Raw genomic sequence first — 18,707 nt, forward strand, 5'->3', positions numbered from 1 at the left:
ATCCGAGGTGGTTTCAGATCTGATTCAGATCTGATTTCTAAAGATGCGTCTCAGTCTGAACGCAGTAACCTGATCTAACGAGCCAAGTCACATATGAAAATGTCCAAAACTTCTCTTGCAGCACAACCCAAGCGCCACTGACGAGCGTGTGAATTGCATTTTGATTTACGTGAGCATAAGGTTTACACCAGGGGTTTTCAAAGTGGGTGACAGGGCACCCTGGGTGCCGTGAAAGCAGTCCAGGGGTGCCGCGAGATCATTTGATAATATAAGGAATTTATTTGGACACAAAATATATAATTTAGTATCATTTTAAACTTGAAGTACAAAGTTATTTTCTAAGTACAAAGTTATTTTCTAAGTTCTAAACAAAATGGCTATTATCTCAACGTTTTCCTGACAACATAATCACTAAAATATCGTCACTGTAGGGCAGAAACCATGTATCTCCAAGTTTCAAATGTGTACGTCTTTTTCCCTGCTTCATCATACAAGACCGTCACACAAAACTAGTGAAAACAGCCGATCTACAAGCACACAAAGCCTCGCGATGCGAGGCGGTGTGTGCTTGTAGATCTGCTGTTTTCACTAGTTTAGTACATTTTATAGATGATAAATACAAAACGAACGGTTTTGGACATACACGGTTTCCACCTGACAACGACGATATGCTATAAATATAAGGTGCTGGGAGTGAAAATTATATTGTAGGGGTGCCTCGGATTAAAACAAATATTTATGGGATGCCCTGAGACAAAAAGGTTTGGGAACCCCTGGTTTACACTAAGGGTTGTTAGGGTTACTTTTAAAAAGGAATCCCCTACAGTTACAAGTTACTTGCAAAGAAAATGTAGTCAGTAACGTAATCTGATTATCACAATTTAAAAAGTAACTACTAGTTACTTTCAGTTACTTTTGGATTACTGTTTAGCAAAACTCTCTAATTAAATAAAACAAGTTTTACCATTGATAACTAGACAAGAATATTGAGCCAATGAAATTAGGAAAAGGACAACAGAATCTTACTTAAGCGATGTGGCAGTACTTTACACTGATTCGACTTGATTATTTTATTGTTTGGCGTTATAACTTATTTGTAAAATTCATGAGGGCAAAGGGGAGAATGTAATCCAGCATGTAACCCCCATCATTCAGATCCGTTACTGTAATCCAGATTACTCATTTTAAAATGTAACCTGAGACTTTACAAGTTACCTGTTTTTTGTAATCTGATTACGTAATCCCGTTACATGTAATCCGTTACTTAACAACCTACACTACTGTGGACGCCTGCCTAGTAGGCCTACAGGAGGAATGTACGGGAACAAGCAAGGCAATATTTGAAGACTCAGAGCATGGCAGAAGATTGGTTCACAAGGTCCTATCTGCCATGTCAGAGGAAAATTAAGAATTTAAAGGACATAAAGAGAGAAAAGTCACGACGCCTACGTCGTTACCACCCTAACCAAAGCAGATATGTGGACGCAGGGCGTCTTTGTGTTGACGTTGTTAAAATCAGCCTGAACACACAGATCAGATCTGGTCACTGCATTGTGAACAGTCTGAACACACATATCAGTAGAGATGGGATTTATGGTTCTTTGAAGTGAGCCAGATCTCTGGGATCCGTTCCTTTCAAAGAGTCGTTCAAAAGACTGGCTCATTTTAGTTACTTGTTACTTTATAGATTTTGATTATGATTACAAATCACTTCAACCCTATATACATTTTGGCCATATATACATTTCCGCCATTTGAAAATAGCCGATCTACAAGTTCACAAACGCGACACATTGTGAGCTTGAAGATTGGCTATTTTGATACCAACACTTTTGTACTCTTACTGAAGTACATTTTAATTCCAAACTTCTACAACACATCTACTTCCACTTGTGGCAGAGTAGTTCTACATTGCAGTACTTAAGTAGATTTTTTGTACTTTCCCCATCACTGTTCAATTAGAAAGGAACGGCTCCCTCCCTACTGCGAACCGGATCCCATTGTTCATTTCAAAGAGCCGTTCAAAAGACTCGATTCGTTCACGAACGTCCCATCTCTAGTAGATCAGATCTGGTCACTGCAGTGTAAACAGTCAGGCCAAAAGATGGGATTTGACTTTGAGAAATAAAAGGGATTCAGGCTGGATTTCACTGCAGTCTAAATGTGTCTCTCTCTCTCTCTCTCTCACTCTCTCTCTCTCTCTCTCACTCTCTCTCTCTCTCTCTCTCTCTCTGTCTCTCTCTGTCTGTCTGTCTGTCTGTCTGTCTGTCTGTCTGTCTGTCTGTCTGTCTCTCTCTCTCTGTTGTCTGTCTGTCTGTCCGTCTGCCTGCCTGTCTCTGCATGTCACCCAGCCTACAGCAATGGGACTGATGATGCTGTTAATGAATACAAACCGATCATTATGTTGATAATTATTATAATAATATGAATAATTATTATGACAACGATAACAATAAATGCTTCTTAATAATCCCCATGTCTTTCCAGTGGCTTATTATTTTTACTTGAATTTTGTACCAGAACACCAGGTAAACAATGAACTTATAGGGGCTAATAGTGTGTGCCAGCGCTTACGTCATTGTAGTCCTTAGCGGCCATTTCTTGGGTAAAAACACAGGTGTTTCTATTGTTTGATTGCATAGAACAAATGCTATAGTCTAATCAGAACACCTGTGTAAGGCTGTGTTTACCCAAGAAATGGCCGCTCTTAGAACTACATTTGGCACACCCTATAGGGCTGTGCCCGATTAGCAAGGCTGTTGTCGCTGGTTCATGGCTGGTACTAACTGTGGGGGCTACAATCACCCCCCTGATCTTTGGAGCGCGCCCTCGCGCTTCACACTTCACGCCGCGGACCGCCGCACACGACGTGGACCTGTCCCTCACGCGAGGATATCACGCTCCTCATCCTGCCGACAACGCCAGATTGTAGTGATACGCGGAAGCGGGGATTGAACCCGGGACTCCCACTCGCCAGTCCAACGCACAACCAGTCGTGCTAATAGGGCTGAGCCCGGTTAGCAGGGCTGTTGTCGCTTGCTCATGGCTGGTATTAACTGTGGGGGCTACATATACATTTAAAGTTAGGGTGAGTGATTTCACTTAAGTTTCAGTTTTCAAGTAGGTGACAGGCTACTTCCTTCAATCATGATCAAGTGGGGGCGGGCCTTGGTGCCATGATTGGAGGAAGGCCCCACTCTGATTGGAGGAGCACTTGTCACCCAACAGTTTTGGTGGAAGAGCTCCACCAAAACTGAAACAGTTTTTTTCTCCTCACAGGAGATACGGCTGAAGTCCAAACATGGACCAAACACTCCATATAGAAAGTAGTACTATCAGTACATAGACCCATTTTGTTATTATTTGGATTAAATTAAATGACACATTTTAATATAGGCTATATATATATTGTTTGGCATGCATTTCCCTTTATCAGGCACTATAATATTTTGCTGTGGTGTTTCCTAGCAGTAAGACACATCCCCTGGCTGTATGTTGGTTCTGTTCCCTTGGAGGGAGGATGTTGTCTGTGAGGGGAGGGGGGAGCTCAGCCAGAGCTCTTAGTTGCTCCCTTTGAACTTCAAAGGGGTTGTGCACTGAGGTAATTGATTGGGCCATAATTGATTGGGCCATAAAAACGTAATTTGCTCGTTACTGAACTCTCTTATCAACGAAAGCATCAAAGACAACTTCCTGTTTGAAGCCTGTCATAGAGGGGAGGGGCAGGGGAATGTGTTTGTATACACACAGACTTGCCTAGTTCGCCTTTAACATGTGTCTAAACAACATGCTAACTAAATAACATCCTGTACATTTGAAAGGATGGCAGTTAAAGCATGAAAAAATTAATGAATGATAAGTAAACTTTTTGAAGAATAAAACGCTACAAAAAACTGAAATGCGTCAAAGAGTTGCAATTAGTGCCTCCTGAGTCCTGATCAGATTTGTTTGAAACCAAATCGGTCAGTTTGGATGTCAAAGTGCTCAAATGAATGATGAGCCATTACATATTGCTTTGGTTTAGGCTTGCTGCTGCTGCCACCTCCTGGTCAGACGTGGGAACTGAGTTTCTAAGGAGTTCTTCAATGGGTTGATTGATGGATTGAGTACTTCATTAGAAGTTCTCACAGGAAAGTCACATAATTGCGACCGTCAGGTCGCAGTTACTATCAAAACCTCCACCGGCTGTCAGTCCGTCCCTCTGTCTGTCACGTCACACGTCACACTTTCCCCCTACTCATATCTCCGCCAACGTTGTCCCTGATCCATGCCAAACTTTGTACACACACACTCCTTGGCAACCCCCACACCCCTCATTTTTCACATGGCCCTCTTCTAGCGCCACCATGAGGCCCATTCTTGCAAGACGCATTCTTTGTCTTTGTCTTTTTGATCTGTGTTGTGAAACACAGATCCAATATGAGCTCGCCCTGAAAGTCAAGTGATCGTGGAGCGCTCCATAAATTAGACAGAATGCGGAGGCTAAGGCGGAGCTAGGCTCACAGCACGTTCGTTTCAATTGGACGCGCCCGTCGGCGTTATAGAGGATGTGAATTCCAGCGCTCCTGCTCTTGTGGGGGACCAGGGGCGTCACACCAAATTCTGGGCCCTGGGTACAAGGATTCACTGCGGCCCCCCCCCCCCCCCCCCCCCCCCCATGAATGTTAACTATTGAAAAATAGCAGATATACAAGCTCACAGCGCGGCACCGAGTGCCGCGCTGCGAGCTTGTAGATCTGCTATTTTTGAAAAATCGTGAAAATATGTGCAAGAAACCTATATGTCAAGGACCCCCAAGATGATATGTATTTGGCCACGGACCCCGATCTCAAAATATTTCGTTCCAGGGACCCCCCCCGGAAGCAAAATTTGAGTTAGAAATGTTCGCTTAAAAAATACATATATTCAAAGATTTTCACACATTTTCACGACTTTTCAAAAATAGCAGATCTACAAGCTCGCAGCGCGGCACTCGGTGCCGCGCTGTGAGCTTGTATATCTGCTATTTTTCAATAGATAAAGTTATAAGGGCCCCTCCACCTTGGGCCCCAGTAACTCAGTCCCACTTTCCTACCCCTTGTGACGCCCCTGTGGGGGACTCTAGTCGCTTTTAAGCAGCCCCTCCTTTTTATCATTTATTGGCTAGTTGTGGGCAGAAGAGAAACACGGTTGACAATGTGGTCTCAATGCGGAAGTCTCGGCAGAATGCGTCTTAATTAAGGCTGGGACTTTAACTGATTAATTGCAATTAATTAATTACAGAAAATTAACGCGATTAAAAGAATTAACGCATTTTAATCGCACTTAGTTTTTGCACCACAGAACCTTCAGTTTCGGGCATACAGATCATAGCGATGCACCAACCAAGAAGAGACAACAAACGCAAAGGGAGAAGTAGCCGATCAGAGCGTTTTGCTTGGCCCAGTGGATGCGAAATTTAGATTTAAAAAACTCACTCGTTGATTCACTCGTACAACAACATGTGTTTTACTTGAAAAAAGATGCTTCTCAGGTCAAATATCGATGTGCGATTAAAATGCGATTAATTGCGATTAATTAATCACAGAGCCTGTAATTAATTAGATTAAAAATGTTATCGCATCCCAGCCCTAGTCTTAATGTAAGGCTATCAATACAGCGATAGTGTACATGTTTTTGGTCATGTTCATTGGTCATTAATAAATGTATGCTTTACTTTCTCATAAGAGTGTACAATCGTAAGCAGTGGTGTAAAAAATACTCAAATGTTTTACTTAAGTAAAAGTATCAATACTGCAAAGTAGAAATACTCTGTTCCAAGTAAAATTCCGGAATTCAAAATGTACTTGAGTAAAAGTACACAAGCATTGGCATCAACATGGACTAGGAGTTACTAGGGCCCAAGGTGGAGGAGGGGCCTTAATTATGTTATACTTGAAAAATAGCAGATATACAAGCTCACAGGCCACAGCTGCGAGCTTGTAGATATGTTATTTTTGAAAAAGTCGTGAAAATGTGTCCAAATCTTTGAATGCATGTAGGCAAATTTTTAAGCAAACATTTGTAACTCAGACTTTGCTTCTGGGGGTCCCTAGAACGAAATATCTTGAGATGGGGGTCCGTGGCCAAATACATATAATGTTGGGGGTCCTTCACATGAAAATGTTTGAGCACCACTGACATAGAAACAGGTTTTTCAAAAACACCTTATATTCATATATTCAAAAACTTGCACAAATGTTCACGATTTTTCAAAAAATAGCTGATCTACAATGTGTTCCCAGTTCCCCCTATGAAGAACATTCATGGGGGGCCCGCAGTGAATCCTTGTACCCAGGGCCCAGAATTTGGTGCAACACCCTAAAGCCCTAAAGGGCGAGGTCGCGCCACAGTGATGTGGACATCAGGGATCTCCATGTATGGGCATAAAAGTGATTTGTTCCCCTGGCATCACAGGGATCTGCATATCTCCATATATGGGCATAAAAGGGATTCTCTTAGTGTGACATCACAGAGAAGCCAGAGCGTGATGCCAGAGCGGCAAACCCATCTAGAGTGGTTCCCCTGAGGGCGAGGGCGCGCCACAGTGATGTGGACATCAGGGATGTGGACATCAAGGATCTCCATATTTGGGCATAAAATGGATTGTTCCCCTGACATCACAGGGATCTCCATATATGGGCATAAAAGGGATTTGTTCCCTAGCATCACAGGGATCTTTCTAACAGGGCATCATTAATATTGATGGCATCAGGGAACTCCATGTATGGGCATAAAAGTGACAGTGACATCAGAGCATGATTGCATCACGGTGACACATTTTTACAGTCTATGGATTTGCCCAGATAAGGATCTCCATGTATGGGCATAAAATATATTGTATGTTGTGAATGATGTCATGGGAACCAGTCCAACAGAATCCCTTTTATGGCCATATACAGTATGCAGATCCCTGATGTCATCAATATTAAGCCCATATCTAACAGGACTTCATATGGGAATGCCCATATATGGAGGAAGACAGCCCATATCTGTGCGGCAGGTTCAGACAGGGATCTCCATATATGGGTACATCACTGGCCATATGGCCAAGAAGGTCGCCCTGAGGCGTCTTACTAGTAAGCTCCCTCTTGCAGGCGTTTAGACACTGAGCCAGGTGTAAAACGAGATGGTGCAATAATGCTGTGGTTCCCATATGGATGTTGCACCTCAGGTGGCCGGTCGACATAGCCTATCTATGCAAGGTTAAAAACATGCAGAGGTACTTCTTTGGGAAACGTGGCACTGATCTGTCCATCTGTTTATGGCATTAACACCAGACAGAGACACCGATAGACCTTTACACATCGCGGCCATCTTTGATCACATGACCACATGGGGTGGCAGCCTGCATTACAAACCATTGTAAATAATTGAACTTTGGTCTCAAAATATGAGTTCTGTTCTGTCAATTTATTTGACCAAATCGACAAATGGGCAGATGACAACATCAACATCCCCAAAATAATTAAATAGAAGGGCTACAGTAACTGGATTGATTACATCCACCGTAACGATATTCGAGGTAAGTTTGCAACCTTACTGTGTTCAAAGACTTGCTATCTGTGTGCAGCGCTTGCTCCACCATCATATTAACTATTTGTTGTTAGATTGTTCCTGATTAATATGCAAAAATCTAGATACAGTAAGTTAATATGATGGCAGAGCAAGCACTAGTCTGCACAGATAATGTAGCAAGTCTTTGTAACCTAACTGCCATGAATATTGTGGATGTACCCTTCTATTTAATCCTTTTGGGGATGTTGATGTTGTCATCTGCCCATTTGTCGATTTGGTCAAAATAAATTGGTGGAGTAGAACTCATTATTTTGGGACCATCGATCCTTTGTTTACAATGGTTTGTAATGCAGGCTGCCACCCCATGTGGTCGTGTAATCCAGAAGACCGCAATGTGAATATAGCTTAGCCTCCAACAGAACCACGCTGTGTAGTTGTTGACAGATTTGAAAAATATTCTGGGCTTCTTTGGCCTGTTGGCAGTGAGCACAAGACATTTGATGATGATCTCTCCTTTTGACTTTGGGGCCTGGAGGAGACAGTGAGAAAACAGCACATTATGGCATTATTAGAGCGAACATATCAGTTCATACACAACGAGGCTAATTGCCACCATGATCGCCATGGCAAACAAGCCCTCCTTCCTCAATGCCTTCTTTATGATCGTCTCCATCTCCAAAGCCCTCTTGTTCTCTGGCTCATTCCTCAGCAGAGCCCTGATGAACATCAAGGCCTTGTCATACTTGTTTAATTTGTAGTAGGCCACCGATAGATAGAGAAGGACGTCCCTGGGCCTGCGGATCTTTACAATCTTATTCAGCTCACCCAACAGGACGATTCCTTTCTTGATGTCATCTGTCTCGCTCCTAACGAGACAACGTGCATATTGAAACCTTGTTTCTATGGACACGTGTTCATGTCCTTCCTGGGCCTCCGTGTCATATGCCCTTCTCCAATTCCCAAGGTCATCAGGATCTATCAGATCGCTCACGATAGCTTGCATGTTGACAGAAAGAGTTGAATGCCCTGCTGGACGTCGTGATACTGTATATGTACATTATTTTGTGATGTCACGGGTCACGCCTCCAGTGATGTTGTGATGTCACATGAAGTATGATGATATTGTGATGTCACTGGCCATGCTTCCAGTGATGTTGTGATGTCACGTGAAGCATGTCCTAAGTTTTTCTTCTAAAATGTTAAATTACTCTAGCCTGGTTCCAGACTCGCTGAATCGCTAGCCACACCCCTTTAAAAAAACATTTTGGCGATTGAAACGAAATGCAATTCAGGCTGAGTGTCAGGCTAAAATTACTCATCATGTAAGTCTATTGAAGGTACAAACAATAGGGCTAGGCTAACGTGCCCATGCCTCTGGAGAATATTGGGGCGAAAACCCAGTTGACTTTGAGTGTTCCTGCGCTTGCCATCCCGGCGACCCTTATATGGTGATAGCTAATCCCGTGCCTGTGGATTTCTTAAATGTTGTGATATCACATCAAGCTTTCTCGTCCTTAGGGTGTCGTACTGGTAAAAAATCAAACCTCGGTTTTAAGTGAAGCGGTGAACTTTTATTCTATGTGTTCTAGAGCTATGAACTCTGTGATCTATACATTCTTTATATTCTGAATGAATTAATGATTTTATCTGGAGGGCCGAATTGTCATGTGAAGCTTGACCAATCCTCAAAGTATCCAATCATCAGACCGGGACGGACACTACACACATATTCTGGACGTACGGGACAGATAAAACCTGTTCATTCTGGACTGAAATGACCATATATGGACATGAGGTGACAGACATTTTGTTTTTGATAAAACCTGTTCATTCTGGACTGAAATGACCATATATGGACATGGGACACACATTTTGTTTTTGATAAAACCTGTCCATTCTGGACTGAAATGACCATATATGGACATGGGACACACAAAGCCACTCCTTGGAAGCGGCTTTCACCGCTTAAAAAAATCTACAAAGTAACAAGTAACTACATTTTTCAAATAATTGTAGTTGAGTAAAAGTATAGTATGTCTCTCAGATGTAGTGACAGTAGGCATAAAAGTATTGAAAATGTAAAATTCCAATAAAGTAAAAAATACCCCAAAATTGTAAATGTAAGTAGTTACACCACTGTCCCTGGGTGACAATACTCAGTATGTCTAAGCGAGTCCAGTTTGTCATGGTTACCATTATCGCCCGGCAGACTTAGAGTACATGACCATATCTGGGCATGACTGAACTGTAACTCCATTGGACCTGGCTGGCTTCATCCGAGTCTGACATCATGAACTCTATATTTAGGCATGGCTGACCTGCAACTCCTTAGATGGACATGGGCATGGCTGACTTATTGTGACGTCACCGGAATGTTACCATCCCTGTCAGACAGTATAGAACCACAGCGAGACGTGGGATTCCTGCAGTCGACCCCAGCTCCAGCAGTTCACCTTGTCTCCAGTAAGAGAGTTTTAATGGTCTTTCCTGTGGTGTGGTCCGTGGAGACCCCAAGAGAAAAGAAGCGGTTCATATTGTCTGCTGGCTCTCTTGTGGCATTTTCTCTAGCTCTTTATTATATTCCTATGATTGTACTTAAAGTCAGCCTTATTATCCTCTTGCAGTATTGTAATATCTGTTATTATCTCAGTCTGACGCCGTACGTGAAGGAGTTCACAGCCAACATCTCATATGCTCTGTTTGCTCTACGGTTGCTCTGCAGTATTCATCATTATGTTCCCACTTCTCTATGCATGGGCTCCATCCTCGTAGTGTCTGGTATGATATGGTATGCAGAGGAATCGCTGTATGTGATGCTAGGCCCCGACACCCAGCGAGTGCTGACCATTGCAGCCGCGCTCTGGCGCCGGTTCCGAGTCCCGTCTCCCGCGGCAGAGAGATCCAGTAGCTGCCACAGCAACCTCGCAACACTCGTTGCCCCAGCATCAGGAGTCCATTCTGCTTCAAGTGTTCAACAGGCAACTGGCGGTTATCGACGAGGGGATTCGTTTTGCCCTCGGGATCTGGCGAAAAGACAGCCAGAGAACACATTCCCCATTGTCCCTGGGAGAGGACTGGGCCAACTGTACCAAGGAGTGGACCGAAGTCCAAAACGACGGTTAGAGAACACATTTCCCATCGCCCCTCAGTGCCATCCTCTGCGGAGGATCACACACTCTTCACTGCGGTTCCTACCTCTGGCCCAGAGGGAGATTAAGCGTCCTCACAGAATCTTGGCACTCCCATCAGTCACTGCAAAGATGACCTCGCCAGACTACAAGATGCTCAAAGAGATCCACAAGGCGAAGGCGCTCCACAATGACGACGGAACCTTTCCAGTCGACCAGAAAAGCGAAACATGCAAATGCGGCGGAGGAAGTGCGCGTTCGGCCTCTGAGCACCAATTCCTAACCAAGCTGGGAATCCTGTACAGCCAGTCTCCCAGCTGTTCTGCTTCCTCTGTGAAATCTGCCCAGACGGCCACAGTCAGAGAACCAACTCTGTCCAAAGAGGCTCCTGCCACTAAAGTCCCAGCTGCTACCTGCACCTCCTCAAGCTCAACCAGAGGTTTTCCGGGCACCAGCATGCCAACAAACTACCGTCCAGCTAGTTCAACCAATCAATGGAACCCAACAAAATGGCATATACAAAAAAAAGAAAAAAATAGAGATTATGCCGCAGAGGTCAATTTTATGCTTAGTAGCAGTTTGCAATAGCTGGTACAAGGTAAACTAATAGGAGATCCTAGAAAGCCTTACGGCTTATTTACACAGGAACCACTTTAAGTATCTCATAAAAAAATGGTTAAACACAGGCCTTGTCGGAAAGGTTAATGATCAAAATGGTAAATGTTAAATGGTGCATTTATATAGTGCTTTTATCCAAAGCGCTTTACAGAGATTGTGCATTACATTCACCCATTCACGCACACATTCATACACTGGTGGCGGAGGAAACCATGCAAGGCACCAACCTACTTACCGGGAGCAACTAGGGGTTCAGAGTCTTGCCCAAGGACCCTTCGACATTAACTCAGGGGGAGCCCGGATTCGAACTGGGAACCCTTCGGGTACCCTTCGTGCTCTAATAACGGTTTCTCTACCCCTGAGCTATGCCTCCCAAAGAGGGCGGGACGCCGTTAAGAGAATGGTCATTGTCTGTGCTCGCTCTCGCACTTGGTTTTGCGGTTCTGTCCTCATAGCATGCTGGCTTTGATGATGCAGTGTAGTTAGGGAAAGTTAGCAGAATATCTGTCAAATGTGGGAATAAATTCCTTACCAAACAATTTCTTCACCAATGTGTTCGTAAAGGTGTCTAGTAACATATCTAACAAAGATTGAAATTCAACATCCCTAGCAAAATGTTTGACAGCTAGGATAATTCTGGGTCTCATTCACTTACTATACTATGCTTTAAGTGGGATGTGAGGGGTCTAACTAGGTGTTTTTAATTATTCTGAAATCCATTGCAAGCATTTGTTTTGCACGAAAAACATCCCTTGGGCCAAAAATGGACCCCATACACCTTGTGAAAAGTGATGACATTACTAAACCATAGTTTTTTTGCGTCTGTTTTTGGCCCAATGAATGTTTTTCGTGCAAAACAAATGCTTGCAATGGATTCAGAATAATTAAAAACACCCAGTTAGACCCCTAACATGCTACTTAAAGCATATTTTTGGGAGTGGTTTTTTTCCCTTTATAGTACAGTGTATAGTAAGTGAATGAGACCCAGAATTACCCTAGCTGTCAAACATTTTGCTAGGGATGTTGAATTTCAATCTTTGTATTATGTTACTAGACACCTTTACGAACACATTGGTGAAGAAATTGTTTGGTAAGGAATTTATTCCCAGGGTTTTATTAAAATTCTCTGACTAGTGGGACTGTTTTGCAGATTCCCCAGGCAGTCTTCAATCAGAGACGGTGTTGGAGTCATTGTGGCAACCACTTCATGAACAAAGTGTACCCGAAAGCTTGATCCAACACCAAAGGCAACACACAGCTCATCACCGCTGCTGTATCTTGCTGAATGAAGCCCCAGCCAGTACTACCACATCAGTACCAGTAAGACTCCCTAAATCCGGAGATAATCGACCCTCAGGTCGCATACACAAAATTTAGAAGGCAATGGTAGCCAATCAGGAGGGAATATGGGAAATGGGACAGATCCATGTTAATGACATGACTGTAGAAATGCTGTGTATACCGCTTTGCGTGATTTTAGAGAAATATCTGTAGTAGGAGCAGTTTCCAAAAATGTGTTTTGCAAAAATTGACCTGATGGTGGCGCTAGATGGGACAGATGCATTTTGCTGACACGACTGTAGAGATACAGATGCACAGCATCTGCCACATGCAGACGAGTGTCAGCCTCCTCTTGCGAACATGGGGCAAAGCAAGCCAAGTTTGAATCAGCAGAACAGAGGACTCCACTTCCATTGGTTGCATAAAGTCTTTGTCTTTGTACGTTTTGTCTGGTTGTACGCAGTACGTTTTCGCCACTTGCGTGGACATCGGTTCAAAATGGACACCAATGAACACAACACCATGGGACATTAGTTGACCTGGGCAACAAGAACAAAACTTAGACACTATAAGGGTCCTAAAAAACATGGGGGGGAAAAAGAATACACCTCAACAGAAAATGTTCAAATCACATCTTTATTCCTCACGTGTCACACTCCATATATGGCCATGAGAGAATTTGTTTACAAGTGTGACTCGCGTCACGGCAACCACACTTATATTAATAATAATATCTCAAATTTATATAGCGCTTTTCTGAGTACCCAAAGACGCTTTACATGGGGGGGAAAAGCAAAAAGCAAAAAAAAAAAAAAAACTTTATTAAAGTGTTTTTTATACTTTAATAAAAAACACTAAAACTAATAAAACTTGCAAATTAATTCTGTCCTTATACCATTTATAGAGATCCCTGCATGAAGGCCATATTTGGCTATGGGTGCACAAAGTCATCTTTAAGGTGGCATGTGATGTGACATCACTATACAAATATACCCAAATACCAATCAATTCTTCTAACTAGTCCGGTCCAGTCTTACTGGGACATTGAAGGATAGCAGGCTTTGCACAGTGTTTTCCATATGGTTTTTCACCCCTGGTGCTACAGTCTGAGAGGATGGTGCGCTGGGTGAAACATTTCAATGGAGAGCTGAAGACACACAACCATGCAACCCCTGCCATACATCATACCTAACATTCAGGAAGCCCTAATATTCTGTTGTATTGTAAATGTACTTTGTTACTATACAACAGGGGTTCCCAAACCTTTTTGTCTCAGGGCACCCTGCCACCCCATGAATATTTTATTCATCCGAGGCACCCCTACATTATATCCTTGTTGTCGGGTGGAAACCTTGTATGTCCAAAACCTTCTCTTGTTGATTTAAAATAGTGAAAATAGCCGATCTACAAGCACACAACGCGGCGTTGTGTGCTTATAGATCGGCTATTACTTATGTATGATGAAGTAGGGCTTTTATTTAACCAAAAAACACATTTGAAACTTGGAGATACAAGGTTTTTGCCTGACAGTGACGATAATTTTCACTCCCAGCACCAAATATTTGTATCATATTTTAGCGATGTTGTGAGGAAAACATTGAGATAACAGCCATTTTGGTTAGAACTGACTGAGAATAACTTTGTACTTCAAGTTTAAAATTATAGGCCTACTAAATGTTTTTGTGTGTCCAAATAGGCCTACCGGTAAATTCCAAATTATTATCAAATTATCTCGCGGCACCCCTGGACTGCCGTCAAGGCACCCCAGGGTGCCCTGTCACCCACTTTGAAAATTCCTGCTTTACAACACTGGTTATTGCTAATTTACTAAAGCAGGGGTCTTCAACAGGGGGTCCGGGACCCCTAGGGGGTCCTCAGAGTTACTACAGGGGGTCCTCCAAATCTTTGTGTGATAGAAACTTTTTTTTCCTCCTTTTTTATATTAACCACTTCAACCCTAACGCATTCTGATAACTTTAGCCAAAAATAGCAGATATACAAGCTCACAACGCCTCGCAGCGTTGTGAGCACTATTAAGTACAGAGTGAAAGGTCAAGTTTATTAAGTATTGACGGTTCAAGTGGTTGAAAACACAAACTGACATAAATCCAAAATACACTGATGATTGTGCTGTCAAACAATGAAACTATGTGGAATCTGGGGGTCCCTGCTTCATCTCTCGCTCAGCTAAGGGGTCCTTATTGGCCTGAAAAGGTTGAAGACCCCTGTTGTAGGCCTACTAAAGTAAAATAATCCAGTATAGCCTTTTTAAATTCCTCCACACTTTCTTTCTGGGAACTCAGATTATTACCACGGAGTTAAATAAACGCTGACCAAACCGGGGGGAAAAAAAGAACTACATCACCCAGGATGCCGCAGCGCGACGTCTAGAGATGGGATTTATGGTTCTTTGAAGTGAGCCGGATCTCTGGGATCCGTTCCTGTCAAAGAGCCGTTCAAAAGTTTGGCTTGTTTTAGTTACTAGTTACTTTGTAGATTTTGATTATAATTACAAATAACTTCAACCCTATGTAGGCCTACATTTATTTCGGACAAAATAGCCGATCAAATACAAGCTCGTGTTGCATTGTGAGCTTGTAGATCTGCTATTTTCAAATGATTTTTCTACATTTTATTAATTTGAAAACCTGTGAAAAGGGAAATTCTGCATATTAATACATTCTACTATTGGTATGGGGAGAGCCTGCACGATTGTAACGTTTTTCACATTTCAATATTTTACTCAGAGATTATTTCACCTATTATGTAATATTTTCAGGCAAAGGACTTACACATGTCTGCTATCATTAACCACTTCAAGTTTTTCAATTGATAAAACAGGTCACGAGTTATTAAACCGAGAGTGGACGCTGTTCCGATGTTACATTTGAAGCCCACATGGGATTAATTGTAACAGCATGATTTATAAATGTAACACAGCTAAAGAACCGCATTAAACAAATATTTTTTTTGTTTAAATCAATCATATTTCATTCAAGCAACTCTTTAACATTGTTTTCATACCAAGGATCTGATAAGATACTCTATCATACTTTAGGAAAATATTAAATATTACAATATGTACCAGTTTAAGCGTTTGAGTGAATTCCATGGGAAAATACATTGATTACCTAAATAAATAGCAAGTTTGATTAATGCAACATGTTATACATCCCTAATCTGACTTAAAATACACTGTAATTGAATGTCAGCTGACTGAACACAATATTGGCCAATATGTCAAATATTTCAATATGATATTATCATGTTAAATTGTGTTACAATTGAACCGTTTTGGCACCCCTGCTTTGACGTTGCCTACAGAACAGAACTAACATGCATAGCAAGTTAAAACGATGTAAACTAATGAAGAACAGATACATGCAGACAGCCATCTAGATTGTATCTCAGCAACATTAAAGAAAAGATCTGCAGACCAAAGATACTCAAGGTGAAAGTTTTTACGCATTTTGAGAAATACCAGTTTTTCGGTAATATATAAAAATAATTCTTACTTCCTGGAGACGTTCATTACGGCCCTAGGGGCAGGATGCACCACCAGAACGTAAGTTCTGCCCTAAGTTATGGAGTAAAGTCCTTACTAGAGGCTTAGTAACTACTAGTTAGTTTGTAACTAAGTGAGTTACTAACAGGTGTTGCACCACGACTGCTTAAGGCATAGACATAGAAAGGTAGACGCCTCCTTCGACTCTGATGCATGTGCGTCGAGGGACTAAGGGAATCACGTGTGCATTGCTTCCACGTGCGTCACACATACTGTAAAAAATAAAAGTTGGGAAAACTCAAAATTTTAAGGCAACAAACTTCAGAAAACTTTTAAGTTAGACAATCAAACATAAAACTTTAAGTTTTGCTTAAATTGTTTTAGTTGGTTTATCTTAACATTTTCAGTTGCCTCAACTTTTATAATTTTTGCTTAACTTAAAATTCTAAGTTGACCTAAACTTAAAGGTTTTCTGAAGTTTGTTGCCTTAAGATTTTGAGTATTCCCAACTTTTTATTTTTTACAGTTAAGGGAAGTTGCTAGGCCAATCAGAGGTAGGTGGGGGTGGGTCTTTACGTACGCAGCCTGTAAGAACAGCTGAGCCGCACAACATCGGAACTGGCTCTGTTGAATTGAATTGTAGTCCTTGGATAAGTCCCGGAAAAGTCGCGCTGTGATTGGCCAGTAGTCACTTTGACTGACAGCGTTCCCTTAGTTTTTCCAGGATATCCGGACTACAACTGTTGCACGTCGTTCCAATGAACTGCAGAGGCCAACGAGGCATCTAGCTCTTTATATCTGTGGCTTAAGGCATAACGTAACTAGTAGGGGTGTAACGATATAGTAACTGCATCGAAATATCGTTTTTAACTAAAAAAAATCGAAGTAGATCGAAATGAAAACAGCTAAAATCGAATTGTATCGTTTGAATTTGTATTGTATCGGATCGGCAGTGCAAAGAATCGATTGTATCGATACTGCCTACTTGTGCAGTGTATTTAGCATTTTTAAGAAGAACAAATGAAAAGGAGGGGTTTAATTGCTTTTCCTTTCCATATAGCTACACTGGTCTATCGATAAATGTGTGTAATCTCTGGGTTCAGGTGCAGGTTTGTCAATATACAAAGTCCATGTAATTGGCAGATAATCACTGGTTTTACGTATTTATATCCATAATAATACATGTTTCCCTTAAAAACCTGCACTATCCACACCTTTGACATTTCTTTGCTAAATAGTTACTATATCGATTTTAAATCAATGAATCGAATCGTATCGTTTCGCCATGAATTAACCAATACCGTCCATGTATCGCATCGTCAACCATGTATCGTGATATGTACCGAATCGCTACTAAAATGTATCGTTACACCCCTAGTAACTAGTAATGCGTTAACCTCGCGTCACCAGGCTTTCCGCTGGGTAATGCGTAGACTGTTCCTAAAGTAAAGTATAGTCGCACAAAATGACGTCATAGCTCCCGAATCCAATGAAAATGAACTGTTTCTAGTAAAGTAAAGCTTGTATCGTCTTTTGTCAGACAGAGCCCCGTCTCTCCACTGGCATGTACACAAAGTCATATTAATACGCGTGCTCATGGCGAGCGCATCCCTGTACACGGATTGTATCACAAACTAGAGGGTCGCGGCCCTTCGGGCCGCTGACATCTAGTAAAAAAAAAAAAAAAAAAAAAAAAGTTAAAAAAAAAAAAAAAGTAAAAAAAAAAAAAAGGAAAAAAAAAAAAAAAATGTCTCTCTCTGTGCATTTGCCCCCCCCCCCAAAGTGTGGGTATCTCTCTGTGCATTTGCCCCCCCCCCCCCCCAAAGTGTGCATTTGCCCCCCCCAAAGTGTGCGTCTCTCTCTGTAAATGAATTAAAAAAGTATCAATCCTGCAATATAGAAATACTCTATTAATAGCAGACACATCGTGAGCTTGTAGATCGGCTATTTTCAAATGGCCGAAATGTATATAGGGCTTATGTATGTCATGTATGTTTTAAACAGATGGGTCGTTTCATTGTTGAATTAATTAAATAGCCGATATAATGCTGTCTGCCACGTTAGTAGTGTAGTTGCTCTACTCCCATAGAGATAGGTTACTTAGTAAGGACTTAGTGCTGCCCAAAGACTGGTGTAAATATTTAGTAGTTACTTTATAGAGATACGTTAGAGTGGTGCAACAGCTGAAATTTTAGTAATGCGTAAGTCTTGACTTACAAGCCATTTACGTTACAACTAGGCTACGTTTGAACTTGAGTGTGAGTTGGTGCAACCCCGTGCAGGTCACATACTGATGCGATGACGTCATGATGGCATTGACCAATCAAGAGATAATGCGCTTGTTACAATTATGAAGCGTTACAATTGAGGCGGCTCTCCCTACTTTAAAGGGGAAGACGATCAGGGTACTAAAGTATAATCTGATTTTTAGTAGGAATTGAATCTTAAAAAATCAATTTTCTTTCAATTGCCTGATATTCTAGCTCCATCAAAAAATGAAATATTGGTTCATTTTTCCAATTTCCGAGCTTGCAAGAAAATCAGGAAATTGCTTCAAATTTTCTCAATTTTTTGAATGTGTGATTCGTATTTTGTCATTATTTGATTTGGAACCAACAAAGGAAAAACATCTTTAAAAA

General features: G+C 41.8%; 1 protein-coding gene across 1 annotated transcript in view; it reads right to left on the bottom strand.

The window, feature by feature from the left end:
• Positions 1 to 8,539, bottom strand: part of LOC308294988 (mitochondrial fission 1 protein-like) — a gene marked incomplete at both ends in the record, with an annotated part of 9,446 nt that extends 907 nt beyond the window's left edge. The window contains one exon of the mRNA XM_080737924.1: positions 8,130 to 8,539. Coding sequence (XP_080594050.1) covers positions 8,130 to 8,539 — 410 coding nt within the window. The remainder of the gene's footprint in view (positions 1 to 8,129) is intronic.
• Positions 8,540 to 18,707: the final 10,168 nt, after the last annotated feature.

This window comes from Nannobrachium achirus (assembly GCF_963921795.1).
Source record: "Nannobrachium achirus genome assembly, chromosome: 12".
NCBI lineage: Eukaryota > Metazoa > Chordata > Actinopteri > Myctophiformes > Myctophidae > Nannobrachium > Nannobrachium achirus.